Below are 19,802 nucleotides of genomic sequence, written 5' to 3' on the forward strand. Positions count from 1 at the left end.
AGAGATGCTTGTAGTGGCTACCTCAAAGATTGCCCCAATGGGCACTAGTACTAGCACTTCCATAACATATGCATGTTCCTCATTGAAAGAGACAATGGAGTCACTTGCATGTACTTAACACAAGCTATTGTTCAAACAACAAAACTTAGGTATTTAAACCTTAAGAAGGAATGATTCTTTAGAATTCAGAAGGACTGGTAAGTAGATGTAGAAACCAACTACAATTCAACTTAGGTATTTAAATCTTAAAAAGATAACTGTAGCATTTATTGTGTTTCTCCCCAAAATAAGGAGAGAGAAAATCTTGAAAATTTTCCTCAAAATATAAAAAGATTTCATGCTAAAATTTCCAAAAATTATTCAATAACCAAAAATAATCAAAACAATGTCAAGATGAGTGTTTGGGTGCCAACTAATACTTATGCCAAGTATTATACTCGACACAGTCCAACAACACTTCTTAGGGCTTCAAATCTACTTAAATCTAAAGATTTGATGAATAAATCAGTTAATTTATTCTTTATAGGCACATACCTTAGCTCAACAATGTCATTCTCTAATTCACTAATGAAACGATGCTTGATATCAATGTGTTTTTCCATTGTGTACATTATAAGATTCATTAAGATACTGATGGCATTTGAATTGCCACAGTAGGTAGTGGCTAATGGTAAAACCACTCTAAAATCTTCCCTCATCTACTCCATCTAAAGAAGTTTAGCACAACAACTCCTTAGAAGATTCTAGTCTACTTCTACTTTTGACAAAGAAATTTTGTTTCTTACTGTACCAAGATACAATATTCAATTCCAAGTAAAAACATCTTCCATAAGTGTTTTCGCGATTGTCGAAACTATTTTTTCAAAAAAAACAAGGTTGACTTTGATTTTGAAAATGAAAAATGAGAGTCGCCACCAATCCTTTTTATTTAGGTGTGATCGGATCACCTGGTAATTCAATCGTTTTAACAAAAGTTTAATTTTTATTAAAACAATGATTTTTGGTCTACAAAATCCAAAATACAGGTTCGGGAGTCGATTACGCATGAGGAAGGGTTAGCACCCTCGATACACCCAAAATTGGCACCTAGTCCATTAATTAATGTCTTAGTGTCGAAAATTGAGAACTTTGAAGAGATTTAAAATACAATCCTTTAAAAAGTTATTTAACTGAAAATCTTTTGAGAAAAGGGCATATTTCACGTTAATCGAGAAAAAAATTACATCCCGTAAGTTAGAACATAATGTCTTAAATCCTCGAAATGAGAATAAACCCCGAAAATTTTATTCATTTTGAAAGAAATTTGACTATCTAGGTTTTAGAAAGAAATTATATTCTGTAAGTTAGAACACGATCTTTTCTTATTTCCCCAAAATATTAAAAAATTTTAAAACGTTCATTTGGTTTGGATTTATCGAGAAAATCAAAACCCCGTAAGTTAGGAAACGACTTTTCAAATTTCAACATACGAAATATTGCTTTTTTAAACAACATTTTTAACGTATCAGGTAAAATGTAACACGAATTGGTAGTAAAATGTAAAAATAAATTATGATGTTAATATACGTAAGATAATAATAAATGCGTTAATATGAATGACAATATATAAGATGAAAATAAAATACCATGAATAAAACAAATGAGCCAATATAAAGAAAAATAATTAGTAAAAAAATACTAAAAAAGGTAAATAAATAAACAAATAAAAACTTTAAAATAAAAAAATAAGCAAATAAATAAGGTATTAAATAAGACAAATTAAAAAGATAATGATAATAATAATAATAATAACAACAACAACAATAATAAATAATAATAATATTAAAAATATAATAATAGTAATAATAATAATGATAATAAATAATAATAGTAAAAAATAATAGTAATAATAATGATAATAGTAATAAAAAAATAATAATAATAGTAATAATAATAATAATAGTAAAAAAAATAATACTAGTAATAATAATAATAATGATAATAAATAGTAATAGTAAAAAATAATAATAGTAAAAAAATAATACTAGTAATAATAATAATAAAAATTAATTAATTTAATAATAAAGTAGCTAAAATAACCAAAGAGGACTAAAATTGAACTTAAAAAGAAATTTGGGGCAAATCTGGAATAAAAATAAGGCAAATGACCGAATTGAAATGCGCGAATAACAAGGAGGGATCAAAAGCGCAACTTTCCCTTCCCATCCAAAACGGACAGCATCAAGATGGACCAATTTGAAATCGAAATAAATTATAGGGCCAAAATTAAAGACGAAAGAAACTTAATTGCAAAACAATAAAAAAGCGAAAGGGCTAAAGGCGCAATTAGCCTTCCGATTAAAAACTCGCAGATCCTAGGCTGGAGCTGGTCGGGTCAGACGGGTTGGCCTTAAATGGCCTAAGTGAAACGAAGCCGTTTTACTTCCTTTATTTAAGTTAATTTTTTTTAAAAAATCATTTTTCTCTCTTCTTCTTCAAACACAAAGCAAACTCTCTCTCAAGTCATCTCCTTTAGGCCATGGCTCCATTCACCGAACCACCGTGGCGGTCACTGGTCGTCGGTGACGGCGCCGCTGTCCACAGTGGTCGAAGAGCCCAAAATTCCCCCCTTTTTTTTCTCTTGACCTATAGACTCCGGATCTAGGGTTAATTTTTCCAGAAAATGGCCAAAGAATGCCGAAATGGTTGAGGACTCCTCGGTGGCCGACGATGGAAAAACTCAAGTGAGCCCTTCTTCCCTTTTTATTTTTATTTTTATTTCGTATGTTAAAAAAAAAGAAGGATTTAAGAAGAAAAATATAAAGAAATAACCTTTAAACTTTTTTGTATTTAATTTTTTTCTCTGTGAAATATTCTTTTTTCCAATCTCCTCCTTACATCGACTTGGTGTGGCTTTTTATAACCAAAATTGATACAATATATATTTTTTTGCTACAGTTTGCTACTATTTTGTGTTGCCTGCTTTTACTTTTTCTTTTCATTTTGCAGGATTGCGTGTTGCTTCCTCTTTGCAGGTGGCAGAGATGTCAGACGGCCGTGGTAGAAGGGACTACTGCGCGTCTAGGGCATTAGGGTTCTTTCTCTGGCTGAAAATGTTTAGGTAGTGGGCTTATTGGGCCATTAGGGTTTTTTTTTGTTTTTTGGGTCAAGGGCCATTAGGAATTTGGGTTGTTTTTAGTCTGGGCCATTTCGTTTTTCGACCTATTGTAAAAACTTGGATTGCTTAATTTTATTAAAAGCCCGGGTAAAATTGGGCAATTACAGCAACCATATACATTACCTACCTAGTCAACATCACTGTATCCCACAAGACCCATTATGCCATCTTTCGAGGCCAAATTCCCAAGTGAATAACCTCATTGGCATATTTCATTATCCTTTTAATTGCATTGACATGATACTTTTTGGGATTTGATTGGGATCTGACATAAATACCTACACTGAAGCATAAAGACAGTCTGCTAGTAGTCAAGTATAATAAGTGTCACACCACAAAAATTGGGTTAGAAGAATTTGGTTTGTGAAAACCGAAAGTGGTCACACCTCGATTTTTAAGGTTATCTTTGAGCGTTTATAAATTGAGAGTTTGAAATAGAAATCGAAATTAGGGTCATAAATAATTAATTAAAGTATTAAAATAATATAATAAGGTATTATTATATTAATTAATCTAAATTGAAACTTGATTATAAGGATTAATTTGAAAATAGTGTGTTTTAATTGAGTTAGGACCTAATTGGAAAAAGGGTAAAATGAATTAAAATATTAACAATGAGACTTGACTATGAGTATTAATTATCATATATAAACTAGCATAGGAATGTGTTAAAAACTATAAAGTTAAATAAGTTAATAAGAAAAAAAATTGAATAAATGTGTAAGCTAATAAAGAATATGTAAGTTGAGCTCGAAATAAATATATACAATTAAGTGACTAAAATAAATAAAAAAATAAATCATAGATTGAATGGTTAAGTGTTAACATCCTATCCTAGAAAGATTAGGTTCAAACCCCACACCTCCCTTTTCTTTTCCTTTTAATATTTACGAGTATTTATTAGAGTCCTAATAAAGTTTGGTTAAGAAATTTCAATGTTTAAATAGTTTATTACGTAAAAAGGATTAAATCGTAAAATCTAAAAAGTTAGTTACTGTTGATAAATTGGTTAAATACCTATGGAATGTAAATTAGTGGACTTAAAGGGTAAATAAACCATATAATTAGATAGTGGACAATTATGGACAAGGTTTGTTGAAATTTAAGTTAATGTAATAAGGATGAAATGGTAAATCGGTAATTTATATGAGAAAAACAAATAGGAAATGAGCTATCATCTTATTCCTTCATATTTCCCATAGTTGAATCCTCCATTAGAGATTTTAGAAAGCTTTGGTCAACTCTTCTTCATGCATGTAAGTGATTTTTTTATTCTGTTTTTAATATTTTTATTCTTTTGAGATAAATTTAGCTTAATCTAGCTAGCTCTGGGGTTAATTTGTGAAATTTTTAAAATTTTAGGGACCTACCATGAATTATTTAAGTGTCTTTGTAAACCTATTTGATAGATTCAAGACATTGAGAGCTTAATAGGATCATTTTGTTAAGTGTTTTTTTAATAATTTAATTGTTAAAATAGTAAAGCTTCATGGAATTTTTGTAAAAACATGATAAACATGGGCTGTAGAGAGTCCCTAGGAAGTTCGACTACCATGAATGGTGATTAAAAGTGGTTAATTTGCAGGTTTTGGGTTTAGGGACTAAATTGCATAAAGGGTAAAATGTTAGGGTAATTTTGTAAATTGATAATGAAAGGGCCTATAAGTATCAATTTGATTACTTGATCTGTACGAATTATTTAATTGAATGAAAATTATTATCTAGATCAAGAAACGAATAAATAGGACTTGAATTGTGAAAAAGTTAAAGCAACGGATTAGTTGGTGACTCTGCACTTGTAACTATTTTGGTTACAGTAAGTTTGAATATTGATTAAGTTGGTTAATTATTATTTTGGTTGAATTGTTGATTAATGTTGTGCTTTATATAACTTTAGTTTATTGAAAAATGTTAGCTAGTAAATTGGATTAGATTATAATGTTAATCAAATTGATGATTATGTTTGAAATATGAGTTGCATGGATGTATATTTAACAAGGTATAATAGAATGAAGATAAAGAATTTGACTATGTAATGTGTCCCGTTTGAACTTAGTGAATACTTAAGATATAAATGACATGCCATTAGGGGTTATACAGTTTCGGGTGCTAGTCTTGGATGTCCTACCGATGGCTGAAGTCCTGCATTTTTTGCAGATTCTTCATAGCTCGTGAGAGCAGACCCATTTCACAACTCGTATAAGCATTAAAGATACGGTTACAATTACAGATACAGACCCACTTTGTGTGAGCATGGTTCCCGTGTATCCGACGTTGTTTCATTTGGTTCAACGGGTAAAGAAAGCTTAATCGAATAATTATAGTTATAGGATATGCTATGTAACCTTAATGAATGAAATGGAAAGGGTTGTATAAATTCTTGAAATATTCTTGAAATATATGAATGTTACATATTAGAGGTGTGATGAACGTAATGTATGCGGATATGTTCCAAATATATGTTTCATGAAATGGATAGATTTTATGTTCCATTATTGAACTCACTAACTTGTGAGATTTGTGTTGTAATTAGGAAATGAATAATCACATGAGCATGCCAATGGAATTATGCATAAATTATATAAATTGAGCCTGTTTGGTAAGTTTAAGTTTAATATTTATACGAGCTTACTAAGCATTAGTTGCTTATGTTAGTTGTTTTTCTTTTCTTGTACATCATTAGAAAGCTCTAACAATTAGAACCTAGTTACAGCATATACACACTATCTGTCCATAATTTTGGTAGATGTTTTGGTTATTTTGGTGATGGTTATAAATGGAACGTACTAGCTAGGAGCACATACACACTATCCGTCCATAGTTCGATTTCCCTACATCTACAAGGCCTTGCCTAGAGAGATAATCCACTATCTTTCAAGCTTGTACAAGTGATTTAAGTTCTAACATAGCCCGATTTAGCAACTCACCCTTGTACATAAAGATATAGATATCTCTCATTTAAGTTTTCCCCTGAAAACTTTGGGTATAAACCAATCAATAAACGTGTTTATGTTTTTAATGCACTCTCAATTACAAGTCTCTTAATGAATGGATAGGTGCTAAAACTCTTAGTACATATCATATGCAAGCCTCCTCATTATATAGTGATTTCGACTTGCTAACATAGTAGATCAATTACAATCAACCTTCCCATATACAAATGCAACTAAAATAACATATACAATATAATAATAAAGTCCAAGATAATTTGGAGATGTAAGAGATAAGTCTTCAAGGTATTCCGATTCAATCTCCTTATTAAAGGGGATCTGATTCAATCCAATATTCAATATATGTTGCTTCAAGTGGATTAATCTTCAAATATAGGCTATCATACGTCTAAGATATCAACAACAATCATAGTATAAGAATTTTGTTCCAAGAGATTACCGACATCCACTATAGCAAGTTATAGAAATATCCTGTGCAATGATGGTTGTAGAGGCCACTGCTTGAGGCACTACGTGAGCCACTGCTCAAACTTGCCTCATCATAAGTTTTAAGAATTATAATAAATAGAATAAACACACAAATAGTAATCGATTATATAATAATTAAACAATAAACGAGCTTTAAATGATTTATCAAATGAATTTGTTCATGAATATAAAAGAACCAAATAAGTGGTTTGTTTTTTATTAATAAACGAGCCTCAAAATTTTACTAATGCTCATTTATTTAGCCTAACAAACGAATAAGTATCAAATTGTTCATTGAACGCTCTATTCATTTATATCCCTAGTCGAACACTAATAACAAATAAAAATGTATTATATTAAGATTTAAGAATCCATAAGGCCATAATTTTTTCCAGTTCTCTAAAATTAATCTTAATTTTTCCAAGGTTTTCCATCATTAGGAAATTAAAAATACACTTTTAAAGGGAAAAAGGAAAGAAAGTTGTAGAAAGATATTCTATTCTTTAAAAAAAAGTATTAGAGTTTTTTTAGAAAAAAAAGTAACAATTGGAGCTTTATATTTAGGTATAAAGATTAAATTAGCCCCTAATGTTTAATCATTTTTTCATTTTGGCCCTTATATTTTTAGGTCATTTTGGCCCTCAATTTTTAAAATTTACAGAAAATTTGATTGAAATGCAAAATTTTTATCGACATTGGCAAGGTTTTCCATCATTTGGGAATTAAGAATACACCTTTGAAGGAGAAAAAGGAAAGAAAGTTGTAGAAAGATATTCTATTCTTTAAAAAAGGTATCAAAGTTTTTTTGAAATTTTTTTTAACAATTGGGCCTTTATATTTAGGCATAAAGATAAATTTAGCCTCTAATGTTTAATCATTTTCATTTTGACCCTTATTTTTTTGGGTTATTTTGGCCCTCAACCTTTAAAATTTATGGAAAATTTGATTGAAATGCTAAATTTTTAACGACATTGGCGAGGTTAAAAAATAATAATAAAAATAAAAAAAATACAAAAAAGGATCGTAAAAACATTTAGAAAATTTATCCATGTTAGCATTGAAGTATAAAAAAATGTCACGTGAGCTGCTATGTCAATGCCATTAAAATTTTAACAATTCAATTAGTTTTTCTGTCAAAAAACAAGTAATCTGACTAAATTTTAAAGATTGAGGGCCAAAATGAAACAAAAAAAAAATAAAAACCAAAATAAATAAATAAATAAACATTAGAGACTAAAATTATATTTATGCAATATATTTAACATGACAAATGATTTTACCTTCTAAGATATCCTTTGAGGAATTGAAATTTGATTGATATCAAAATTCCAAGCAATTTTGGTTAAAGAATCTTAAAAATTAAGAGAATAAGAAGACCATAACGTTTTTCAAGGTTTTCTGGAGATCTATAAGCCTCTTTCAGTGTTAGCACATGATTACACTACAGCAAATAGGTTTTTAGCGGCGTTTTTGGCGTCATTTGGATAAAAAACGCCGCTATAGATCGAGCATTAGCGGTGCTTTTTGAAAAACGCCGCTATAGATCGAGCATTAGTGGCGTTTTTTGAAAAATACCGGTATAAATCGAGAATTAGCAGCACTTTTTGAAAAACGCCACTATAGATCGAGCATTAAAAATTAAGCACAACGCGGTGGTTTTATGCTGAGCTTTAGTGGCATTAGCGGTGCTTTTTGAAAAACGCCACTATAGATCGAGTATTAGCTGCACTTTTTGAAAAACGCTGCAAAAAATTTCAGTAAGACGAGCTTTTGTGGCATTAGTGACACTTTTTGAAAAACACCGCTATAGATTGAGTTTTAGCGGCACTTTATCAAAAACGCCGCAAAAAACATGTTATTTATCTATTTATTATTTAACTGGTTTATTTATATTAATTAAAATACAATTTATTTTTAATTGAATATTTAAATTCTTCAGAAAAAAATAATGACACGTAAAAAAAATTTGAAAGTAAAAACACAGAAAAATATTTGTTAAAAATGAAAAAAATCAAAATATTATTATTTAAAATAATTTTAATTTTTTTGGGTATATGACTGATTGTTTTTTAATTTATATATTAAATAATTTCTTATATAATCGTAAAAGGGATAGTATTAATTTTTAAATATTGAATTGATTATCATTATAGTTTAGGGTTTATGGTTTAGGGTTATAGTTTAAGGTTTATGGTTTAGGGTATATAGTTTAGGATTTAAGGTTTAGGAGTTACTATTTTAAGGTTTATGGATTATGGATTATGGATTATGGTTTATGGTTTAAGTGTTGGGGTTTAAGGTTTAGGGGTTTGGGGTTTGGGGTTAAAGGTTTAAGGGTTATGCTTTATGATTTACAGGTTAGGGGATAAGGGTTAGGAGTTTAGGGTTTAGATTAATTAGTGTTTTTAAATTTATATATTAAATAATTTATTATATAATTGTAAAAGAGATAATATTACTTTAATATATTAAAATTATGATCAAATTTGTTAAATGATGAAATTTTATACAATCAATTAATGCTCTTATACTTAAAAATATTTAATCTAAATCATTTGATATATTTAAATATTAGATTTTAAAAAAAATTGATAAATAAATAAAAAAGTAACAGATTAATATTGATAGGTAACTATCTGTTTTGGATAGGACCAAATTATAACAAATAAAAATGAAATACAAAAACTAAAACATTCCACATCGAGCATCTAGCAAAATAGTTATATTTTAGTTAGGAAGAAATATCTCTAATAAAATGGAGATTAGATTGGCAAAGAATAATATAAAATCATGATTAACGGCTCAATCTTTAATAGAAAATTGATATGTGAGGGATTGATTGCTTACATTGGATAATTCTAACTTAATAATTAATTACAGCCATTTAATCATTTGTTTTCTTATTAAAATATACGATATTTATTTTGAGAGTACTTGGTTTTTTTTTATAAAAACCCAATTTACAAAAAATAGTAATAATAAATGTTTTATAAAATCACTTAACTAATAATTTTTAGCAGACAAAATAATTTTTTAATAAAAATATTCTTTAAATATTTAGCAAAAATCATTTTGTTTTAATAAAAACGGCGCCATTCTATTGGATTTCTTAGTGACGTTTTTGGTGAAACACCGCAATATGTGGGCTTTAGCGGTGCTAGTGAAAAACACGTAAAAAGTTATTCTGTTTTAATCAAAATGACGCCGTTTTATTTGATTTTTTAGTGGCTTTTTTGTTAAAACGCCGCAATAGGTCGGGCTTTAGCGGTGCTAGGTGAAAAACGCCGCAAAATGTTATTTTGTTTTAATCAAAACGGCGCCTTTTTGTAGGTTTTTTAGTGGCATTTTTTGGTTAAACGCCACAATATGTAGGGATTTAGCAGCGCTAGTGGATAAAAGCCGCAAAGGTTGATTTCTTTTAGGCAAAACGTCGTCGTTTTGCTCCCCTCCTTTTTTACCCAACTAATAAACTTGATGAACCTTATTCATTTCCCCTTTTTCCTCATATGAAATCCCTAAATTTCTCCCAAAATTTGTCGCCCAACCTTTTTTCCTCTGCTTTTTTTCCCCAACCTTTTCTCATTACTCTTTTTTCCATGACATAGAAAATCATTTAATAAATGTTCATAAATGCTGTATGAAGCATGGGATTTGCTCTCATGAGGTTCTTCGTGACACAGGATTAGACTCGAGTTCCAATGTAGATTGAAGTAAGATGATGAGAAAGGTCTGGTTTGTTATTATCCTTTTATTTTGAACCAACAACCTTCTAGCTTAGTATACCTTTTCTATTTCCTTGTTCACTTGGCATCTGTCCTTTGTTTTATCTTTTTCTTAAATCTTTCCTCTTTCTGGATGTTTGTTATGTTATTTGTTTGGTTTGGACAACAACATTATCTAGGCTTTCCCTTAATGTTTTGTATATTTTAGGGTTCAGCTTTTTCATATTGCTTCCCATGGGTAAGCAAATGCATAATTTCAAGTCTAAGGAGGAGAGATTATCCAATTCACCAATGTGAAATCATTTTTAGCATAAACGCTCAGACCGCATAATTCAAAACTATGTTTGGTACGACAGGCATCATTTAAACTTTCATGGTGGTGCAAGGGTGAGAATGGTGATCAGCACAAACATGACATTGTCTCTTTTGAAAATGGGAATATTACGACAGTAGAACACAACAGTAAACAAGTATTCCTTCATCTATCCAGTTAGGGAGCTTTTTTTGCTGCAAATTTATAAGCAACACACTAATATCTGCCCTTTTTTTTCCCTTTAGTATCTTCCCTTAAAATTTAGTTTGGATATTGTTTGTTTATTATGTGCCTCCTATCTGTCATCTAGTAAACCCTTTTTCTTTCCAAAGTTCTCTAAAGTGAGAATCTGACCTGTAGACTGTGCTGATTTTGACAAAATCAAATTCAGTTTCTGTTCAAATTTTTTGTGCACAAATGGTCAGGTGCAAATATTGAGAATGATAATTACCTTTACATTGTGAAATTCTGAGTGCAAGTTTCATGCAAATCGCTTTAAGTCTTTTTGCCTTTGCCAATCTCCGCAAAACTCTTTGAGACATACAAAATCATGCATATTTTAATGTGTTTCACTTGCTTTAAGGCTAATTATACCAGGGGAAAAAAAACAAAGAACTTGCTCCTGCTTTTTGGTCATAATATAAATGCCTTTTAATGCACTACTTCATTCCTCTTCTCCATGCCTCATCTGTATGATTCATCCATGTCCTATGGTTTATCGCTGGGACCTTTCTTTCTTATTTATGTGATGCTGTATCTTATGATTTAAGAGCCATTGTTGAATGTTGATGTGGTCTTAGAGGGATTTACTACTTTTAAAGCTAAAACAGTTTTAGTTTCTTTGAAATATTTGTTGTAAGTTATAGGATACTTGCTTAAATTTCTATCATTATTATTCGAGAAATAAATTTATTCAGACTCTCACTTCCATATCCAACAAGAACTTATGAACAAACCTCCTTAATTAGATATAGCTTTATTGTGAACCATTTTTCTTTAAGGTTGCATACAGGGCAAAGCTAGGATTTATGTTTTGAGGATTGAATTAAAACACTAACAGTACGTTTAGTTGGCTGTAGTGGAATAGGGCTGTAATTGAATAGAGCTGTAATTGAATAGAGCTATAATGAAATAGAGCTATAATGGAAAAGAGCTGTAATAAGTAATTCAACTGTTTGGTTGAATGGAATAGAATAGAACTGTAATAGTATTCTTATGTTTGGTTGAATGGAATGATATTGTAATAGCATAAGAAAAAAAACTAAAATGACCAGAATACCCTTAGCAGAATTTTTTTTAAGGTAGATGATTATTTTTATTGTTATTAAATTTTAATAAGATTATTATTGAAAATAATTTAATAAAAATAAAAAATAGTTTAACCATATTTTAACACAATTATTATTAAATATAATTTAATAACATTCTTAATATAATTATTATTATATGAATTAAAAAATCAAAATATATAATACGATAAAAATATTTATAATCTACTTTATTATTTTTAAACTGCAATACATATTTAATGTGTTAAAATATCATTACTGAAACAATTAATTTAATTATTCTACAATAAAAAAATTAAATATTAGAAGTAATAAATAACTCATTGTTAAAAAAATAATAAATAACTTGAGAATTATATTTCACATCCAAGCATAATATTCATATATTAACAAAAAGTTACATGATTTCATTAGTTTATATATCATGATCCATATGTTTTAAAATTTTACAACATCGAAAAGTTACATCATTGTAATGACATTCTATCATGTCATTATACCATCCAAATATTACAAACACAAAAAGTTACCAAAATATCAACACAACCATGATTTTTAATGGTCAGCAAGAAATCTTCTGACCCATTCCAATCGCACAGCAGAAAGTAAACTAAAGAAAATGAGCATTTGCGTTGGATGATCTAGAATTTTGCAAGATTATATATCCCCCTTGTCAAGTCGAATTACACTTCTTTTCTATGTTGAATCGCACTTTCACTATGCTTTTAATTATTCCCTTTGCTCGATAAGGAAAGAACTATAATTGTAGATTAATTCGCACTTAATTAGTATTATAGATATTATAATATTTGAATTATCAAAATAAGTAAATATATTTCAATTATATTCAACAAGTTGAACAATGGTTGGTTTATATTTAATAAATTAAAATTAAAAACGTAAAATCACTATATTCAAAATTAATCTACTGCACACTTTCTATTAAAATGTCGAATCACTTTACAAGTTGGCAACTACCCTACAATCTATATACAACAGTGCTCTGCAGATGATGAGGATCAAATACTCATTTCATCTGTGATTGCGGATATAGAACATAGAGACTGCAATTCCCACAATAATCTGTACATAATCATGTTAAGCATATCATGTTCTTACATATGATTTACACATTCCTTTCTGCTTGGAATAAAGCTTTCCCTCAAAACGTATTTCCTCCAATAACCTAACCAAGCATGATCCTTTACCGTCTCATGACTGCAGTTCTACTGTGTCTCAAACAATAACTATTCATGGAAACCAACCATACAATACAAATACAAACATTAGAATAACACTTTTGGTAGATGAGATATGAAGAGTATATAAATGTTGGTTTTGTCAGTGAGACAAAAGGTCGGTCAGACAGAAGTTTACTACATACAGTCATTTGCAATGCACGTTATTTATTTATTTATATTTCCTTCTATTGTGAGAAAATCCATTTATTTTTGTGCAGGTTTTACCAAGTCTATTTCACCCGTTTACTGAGATAAACTTAAATTCTCCATCAATGTCCCCACAGTAGAATAGGAACCTATTAAAACAACTTTTTACGGCAAAACCTGAAAGACAGGATACTATTCTTTTCTTGGCAACAAACTTCTAGTAAGGGAATAAAGCCAGCACTAAACCAGGCAGTAGGTTTGCTAACAAATAAATATACTTTCCTGCAATTTTTAGCTATTTGTCATAAGCTAAGTAACCTAGACACTGTCCTAAAAGATTCTTTTTTTGTTTTTTATTGCCAGAAATATCCAAAAAAATTCCAATATATACATCGTTCATGTATCCGTATCCTACAAACACTCACACACATAAAAAATTCAGAAGCAAGGAATTAAAAAGGTAGTGGTGTGCGTAACCCACAGGCCTCAACCATGTCTTGTTTTTGTGATTAGGGCTTTAAACACCACCAAATTTGGATTTAAGGAGCTAGTTACCATCACAAAAGTGTATCAAATAAACTGCATTGTGCATATTATACAGCCAACCCCTATATGCCATATTAAAATCATTCCTAAATTGACAATCAATACATTGGATACTCAGTCAAATTTGCCATCTAAATCTGATGATCGTATAAGAATTACATGAGGCTGCAGAATTGAAGATGTCTCACCTCACAATCTGATATACTTCCATAGAAAATGACATCCCCCAACAAGCAAAATTGTATAGAATTGTTGAGGCAAGTCTTTATATTAAGATGAACCAGAAAGAGCAGAGGAATATGTTCATCTAATAGGTGTAGTTAAAGCTTAGCTTAAATAGCTTTCGAAACCTTCGAAATTCAGACCTTTTTTAGGCATATTCTTCGAAGTTGGTTACCTATAATCCTTATCCTAATCCTAACATTAGTTTCAGATTATCCCTAAGAAAACAAAGAATACCTAAGGCGTCTTACAGCTCTTATTCACATTATCCCTAAGAAAACAAAGAATACCCTTTTTTTCTTATTGTTAAACTGAGCAAAAAGTTTTCACTTTTTTATATTTTACACATTAGAAATCAGAACCCCATAAATGGATAAACAACTTCTCATCAATAGAGTAGAAATAAATAAATTAATCAAAGCCCAGAATCCTCAACTATTACTAATTTATTCATCCTTTCTAAAGAAACAGTCAAACTCAAATAAATAGAGATGATTATGAAGAGCGATTCAATTGATGAAATCTGCTTGGAGTTGAAGATAACACAAAACTATCAGAAGAAACTAACACATTTACATAGACAAAAACGACAAAATTAAGAATCTGAGAAACAAAGAAATCAAAAATACAATCTTTAAAGCACCTAAAACAAAACAACGAAATTGAAATAATACCTGCCCTCTACTAGCAATGGGGCGAAGCTTGCAACCTTCTTCCAAGGGATCTGAAATTCTTTCGCAATACTTTCCTGTCAAACAAATAACAAGCTTTGACTAGTCATGAATTGGAAATACAAAAAAATATGTATATAACAAAACTAACGAAGACATGCTATAGGCTTAAGTTCAAGAACTCATAGGAGCAGAATCTATATAATTGAATCCAACTCTATCCCAAGACTATTAACTTTCAATTAATCTACCAAAAATCAACTGCCAAAGCGTATTGGATCAGTGCTATCAATTAAACCTAACAAAGATGCAAGACAACAAAATCTCAAATGGATAACAATCAAATTATTGAAGTAATCCAAAAATTGTATCAAAATCCAAAACTTATTTTTCTTGACAAAAATAATAAAACCAGATTGAATTCAATGAATATAACAATCCGATTAAAAAAGAAAAAAAATGAGATCGGTATGTGTAATAAAAATACTAAACAACAAAAACTTACTAGTATAAAAAAGAATCCAAAATGAAAAAATTGAAAATGAAGATAATGAATGCTCAATGCTTAGCGAATAGTAAAAAGTACCCAGAAGATAATTTGGATGAAAACCCTAGCCGCCTTACACAAAAATCCTAATTCAGGAACAAAAGAAAAGAGAATTTGACATGCTACAGCCCAAAAGAAAACTAAACAAAGGTCTCAACTTTGAAATGCAGACAAGAAATCTGGAGCAGTTATGAGGAAGGAGAAATAGAATCGGAGCTTGAAGTAAAAAAAGAAAACGTACCTTTGAGGAGATAAAGATGAAAGGCGGATGGATGGATGCTTGATTTGGGGAAAAAGGTTGGAAGAAATCTGGAGCAGATTTTTGGGAGAAGAAAGCAGGCTATTTTGGTCCCAAAATCTGAAAATGTATTCGGCGTGTGTGTTGAATAGCAATTCAGAGCACTCAGTGCTGAATACCTATTACAGGACGTGAAGGAATGTGGCTATAATAGCTAAGCTGCAGAATCATCTAAACGGTGAACCAAACATATGAATCACTATAGCGCGCGGAATAAGGCAGGAATGGAATAGCAATTCCATCCAACCAAACATGATGTAAGTGTAAAAATATATATTATACTCAAAATGAAACAAAATTATACTATATACTTCTTTAACTAGTAAAAGATAAACAAATTTCAATCTACTTTATGTGTACATAAAGGCCCTGATAAAATTACAAAGTTCTTTTAAAAATTCAAGAAAAAATTATGAAGATTTATTGAAAAAACAAACTAAAAGATGATGAAGAAAAATTAAAAAGAAGTTTCTTAGACAATTAACATTGAAAATTCTTTGAACAATATTTATTAGTATAGAAAGAAATTATTTGACTAATTAAAAAAAAGGTAAATTCTTAATTTAACTGTAATTATTAATTCTAAAAATATTAATAAATTACAAAACTTGTCACTTATGCTAAACTTTTGTCTTTTTTTCAGTAGCCAATAAAAAGAAACTCTTTTAAGAGGACCAAGTTAAAATTTCATTTGGGTGGGGGATGGGGATTTGAATAATGTATTTTCACCACAAAAGGTAATATAATTAAATTTTCTTCTTTGACTTTATATTGTATATTGTCTTTACAATGTTGCATGTAAATATTCCTTAAAAGGGCAAAAGAAATTTTCTTCTATTGCATATTTTTTTAATCTCACTCTAAACCTTTCATCCAGATGGTTGAAAGAAAAGAAAAAATTAAACATTTATGTTGAACCACGTGTGAAAGCTGAACTTCTGACAGAATCGCCTGACTTCAACTATGTACAAACATTGAAAGATGGTAAGTAGTTAGTCATTTATTTTGCTTATGGAAGTAGTTATCGTTATACTAATACCCATTTCACAATGAATTAAATATCTCGGCTTATTATATCTTTGGTGCTGCCTGTCTAGAAGCTTTTAAGTGTTGATGTTCAATTCTCTACTGCTTGGTGGTTCTTTTTATTTGCTTTTATATAATTTTTAAAATACATGTTTCCAAGTTCATGTTGTTAGACAGCCAAGGCATCGGTTCTCTACTTGTGTTTGCAAACCTTAAATATAGATAAGGAATCAAAGATAGGGAAAATTGGATTCATTCCAGATTCTTTCTTAACATAGAATTGGATAAATTTGAGTGGCAAAATAACAATTTAATAATTAAATATAAAAATAAAATTTTAAAACAAATGAATTTTGAGATTAAATATAAGGGACAAAAAATATGAACATACTTATTTATGAAGGTTCTGTCTTTGTTCAAGGCACCTATGTCTTCTCTTTTGCTTCCTTTTGCCAAGAAGTCGTATCCGTTAGTATCTTTGAATCTTTGCAAGCAACTTTTTCTAGGATTAGGTATAAGTTTACAAACCCTAAACCAAGATTCTTTTTTTTCTTCCTAATTTAGTGCTTGTTGGTATTTGTAGCTGATGGTATTTGTACCTGTTCCTCCAATTGTTCCATTTTCTTTAGGGTCTTTGGGCTTTATGACTCCGTTTCATATCCTTCCACTTCATGAAGTACTTCTTTAATGAAAGAATAATTAAATGATTATTAAAAGGAGCCATCTATAACATTTTAGTCATCAATATTAAGCATTTATGACATAACAATTTTATTCTAAAGAATCTTGGGCATTTATTTATAAGCATTGGCTTTTCTTTTACATCCTTCATGTTTTGTGCAGGGAGAGGCTGTCTCTACACTTGTGGGCCATACACAGTGCATCTCCTCTGTGGTTTGGCCTCAGCATGATACAATTTATTTGGCATCATGGGATCACTCTGTCAAAAAATGGGATGTCGAAACAGGCAAAGATTTGTCTGATATAGTATGTCTATTTGTCTCTTTTTTTCTCCTTCTATATCCATTTTTTGTTTCATTTGCATGCACTTGTGTTCTATGTTTAGATGTACCATTTTTGTTCATCTGAGAAAAAAGGGTAAAAGGATATTATTTCTTAGGTTGCTTTCAATTACTTTACTTCCCTGACCCGATCCCTCTTTTGTTTTCATGTACAATTCTGTGGCAAGGCCCTCAACTGCATTGATATAGGAGGTGAAGGATTGGCTCTCATCGCAGCTGGTGGTTCTGATCCAGTTCTTAGAATATGGGATCCTCGTAAACTAGGTCTGTCGTTCATAATTTCATGTATGATATTATATTTTTTTCTTTTCGCTTCTTTTTCTCCTACTTGTTGCATGTGTAGACACATGAAACCACTGAAACTCCATCTCACTTGAAACTTTTTTTCTATTTTTTAAGGAACATCGGCACCTATGTTTCAGTTCTCTTCACATAGTTCTTGGATTTCAGCTTGCAAGTGGCACAATATGTCTCCTCTTCATTTACTTTCTTCATCTTATGATAGGAAAGTAATGTTGTGGGAACTAAGAACTGCGATATCGTTTTGTATTCTCTACATTCTCACAATTTAACTGTATATTGTTTTTTTGAATATCATTTTGATGATTACTTTTTGTGTGGCAATAGCTCTTTTATGTTTTGACTGGTGGCAAATGGAACAAGAAAAACCAACCACACTAGATTGCGGTCCAAGAACAATTTGCAGAAGGCACACAATGACTGGCTCCTACCTCTACGAATGCTTGTGGGAGGTATTGCAGCAGCAAATAAGAATGGTATTGATCAACGTGAAGTTGACACCGTATGTGCTTTGGATTCGAATTCAGGTGTGAGTTTCAGATATTTTATGTGCAAAAAAGTATTAGAGTACCTTATGTTTGTATGTTAGTTAAGCAAATTATAGATAGAACCTGCACTAGGATCAACTAATTAGTTGATCAAACTACACCCAATTTTGTAATCATCTACTTGCATATTTGCATATACTTAATAATAATCTCGTGTCAACTTATTATTTTATTTTTTTATTTAATTGTTTTGTTTTCAACATTTTATTTTTATTTGAGTTGAAAGAAGAAAAAAACGAATTGTAATTTTGACTTAGAAAAGAGAATATTCATTAGCAGTTTAATCAATTTAAATATTCAATGTTGATATTTCACATGGGAATGGATATTCAAATCTTATATTTTACATGGTTATGATTTAAATCCTTATTTCATTTAAGTAACTTCATTATAATATCTTATTTTATTGATATCTTTATATTTAATCTAAATTTTATTATTTATTTTAGTTTTGATTCTAAATTTTTATTTTTATTTTTATTTTAATATTTAAGATAACTTGAGTTCTAACTTTTGGATTTTAATTTTGTTATTAATTTATTATTTTAAATTCTAAATTTAATTCATTAATTTTTATATTTAGTTTTAAAGTTAAAATTTTAATAGAAAATTTAATTTAATTAATATTTTTTATTTATCCTTAAAAGTATATAGAAATAAATATTATTTAATTAAAATATTTTTTTAAAGGTCATGTTCTTTAGCGACGTTTGTGAGAAAAGCGCTGCTAAAGGTCTGTTCTATAGTGGCGTTTGTGGAAAAAGTGCCACTAAAGGTCTGTTCTATAGCGGCGTTTGTATGAAAAGCGCCATTAAAGGTCATGTTCTTTAGCGGCGTCTCTAGAAAAAGTGCCACTAAAGGTCATGTTCTATAGCGGCGTTTGTGAAAAAAAGCCGCTAAAGGTCATGTTCTATAGTGGTGTTTTACAAGCACCGCAAATAGTTTTAGCAGTGCCGCTATAGGCCTAAAAAACGCCGCTAAAAACCTATTTTGCTGTAGTGTTAGAGGTGTGCATGGGCTGAGCTGGGCCGAGCTCAACTAAAAATTTAGGCTCGTTTGCTAGGCCCGAGCTCGGCCCGAAAATGGGCCTAAAATTTTGCCCAAGCCTGACCCGGCCCGCCCATATTAATTTTTATATTATTTTTATATAATTTTAAAATATATAAAATACATCAAAAATACTAAAAAATCAAAATAAATATTTCCCAAAAAATTGAAAATAAATTTTAAAAAAATATGTATACTTAAATAACACTAAGATAGATGCAAATTAATAAGCAAATGTCTCTAAAATAATAAAAAAGTTAACAAATATCTTTAAAATAATAACAAAA

At 29.8% G+C, this 19,802-nt stretch overlaps 1 protein-coding gene and 1 long non-coding RNA gene across 7 annotated transcripts; one reads left to right on the top strand and one right to left on the bottom strand.

Moving 5' to 3' along the window:
- Positions 1 to 10,090: 10,090 nt before the first annotated feature.
- LOC107932919 (ribosome biogenesis protein WDR12 homolog) lies at positions 10,091 to 18,640 on the top strand. Of its 5 annotated transcripts, none has more exons than XM_041117658.1 (6): positions 10,091 to 10,303; positions 16,450 to 16,556; positions 17,442 to 17,585; positions 17,788 to 17,884; positions 18,020 to 18,166; positions 18,248 to 18,640. In XM_041117658.1, the coding sequence occupies exons 2-6, from the start codon at positions 16,554 to 16,556 to the stop codon at positions 18,451 to 18,453; spliced, it is 597 nt and encodes a 198-aa protein (XP_040973592.1). In that variant the 5' UTR covers positions 10,091 to 10,303; positions 16,450 to 16,553; the 3' UTR covers positions 18,454 to 18,640. The 5 variants fall into 5 exon arrangements, with proteins under 5 accessions (XP_040973592.1, XP_040973591.1, XP_040973595.1 ...); XM_041117657.1 differs by lacking the exon at positions 10,091 to 10,303 and adding an exon at positions 15,741 to 15,829; XM_041117660.1 differs by lacking the exon at positions 10,091 to 10,303 and adding an exon at positions 16,207 to 16,309.
- LOC121232170 (uncharacterized) lies at positions 12,814 to 15,630 on the bottom strand. 2 transcript variants are annotated; one of them, XR_005930401.1, is made up of 3 exons: positions 15,516 to 15,630; positions 14,731 to 14,804; positions 12,814 to 13,147 (listed from the first exon to the last, which is right to left on the bottom strand). It is a non-coding gene; the product is annotated as an uncharacterized lncRNA (long non-coding RNA). The 2 variants fall into 2 exon arrangements; XR_005930400.1 differs by having other exon boundaries at positions 12,814 to 14,804.
- Positions 18,641 to 19,802: the final 1,162 nt, after the last annotated feature.

This window comes from Gossypium hirsutum, chromosome A07 (genome assembly GCF_007990345.1).
Source record: "Gossypium hirsutum isolate 1008001.06 chromosome A07, Gossypium_hirsutum_v2.1, whole genome shotgun sequence".
NCBI lineage: Eukaryota > Viridiplantae > Streptophyta > Magnoliopsida > Malvales > Malvaceae > Gossypium > Gossypium hirsutum.

Bases quoted from the DNA above. Each gene is read 5' to 3' on its own strand.
- LOC107932919 (XM_041117658.1), top strand. The intron at 17,885-18,019 runs GTCTGTCGTTCA...CTATTTTTTAAG, and splicing joins ATGGGATCCTCGTAAACTAG to GAACATCGGCACCTATGTTT. The intron at 18,167-18,247 runs GTATTCTCTACA...GTGTGGCAATAG, and splicing joins AAGAACTGCGATATCGTTTT to CTCTTTTATGTTTTGACTGG.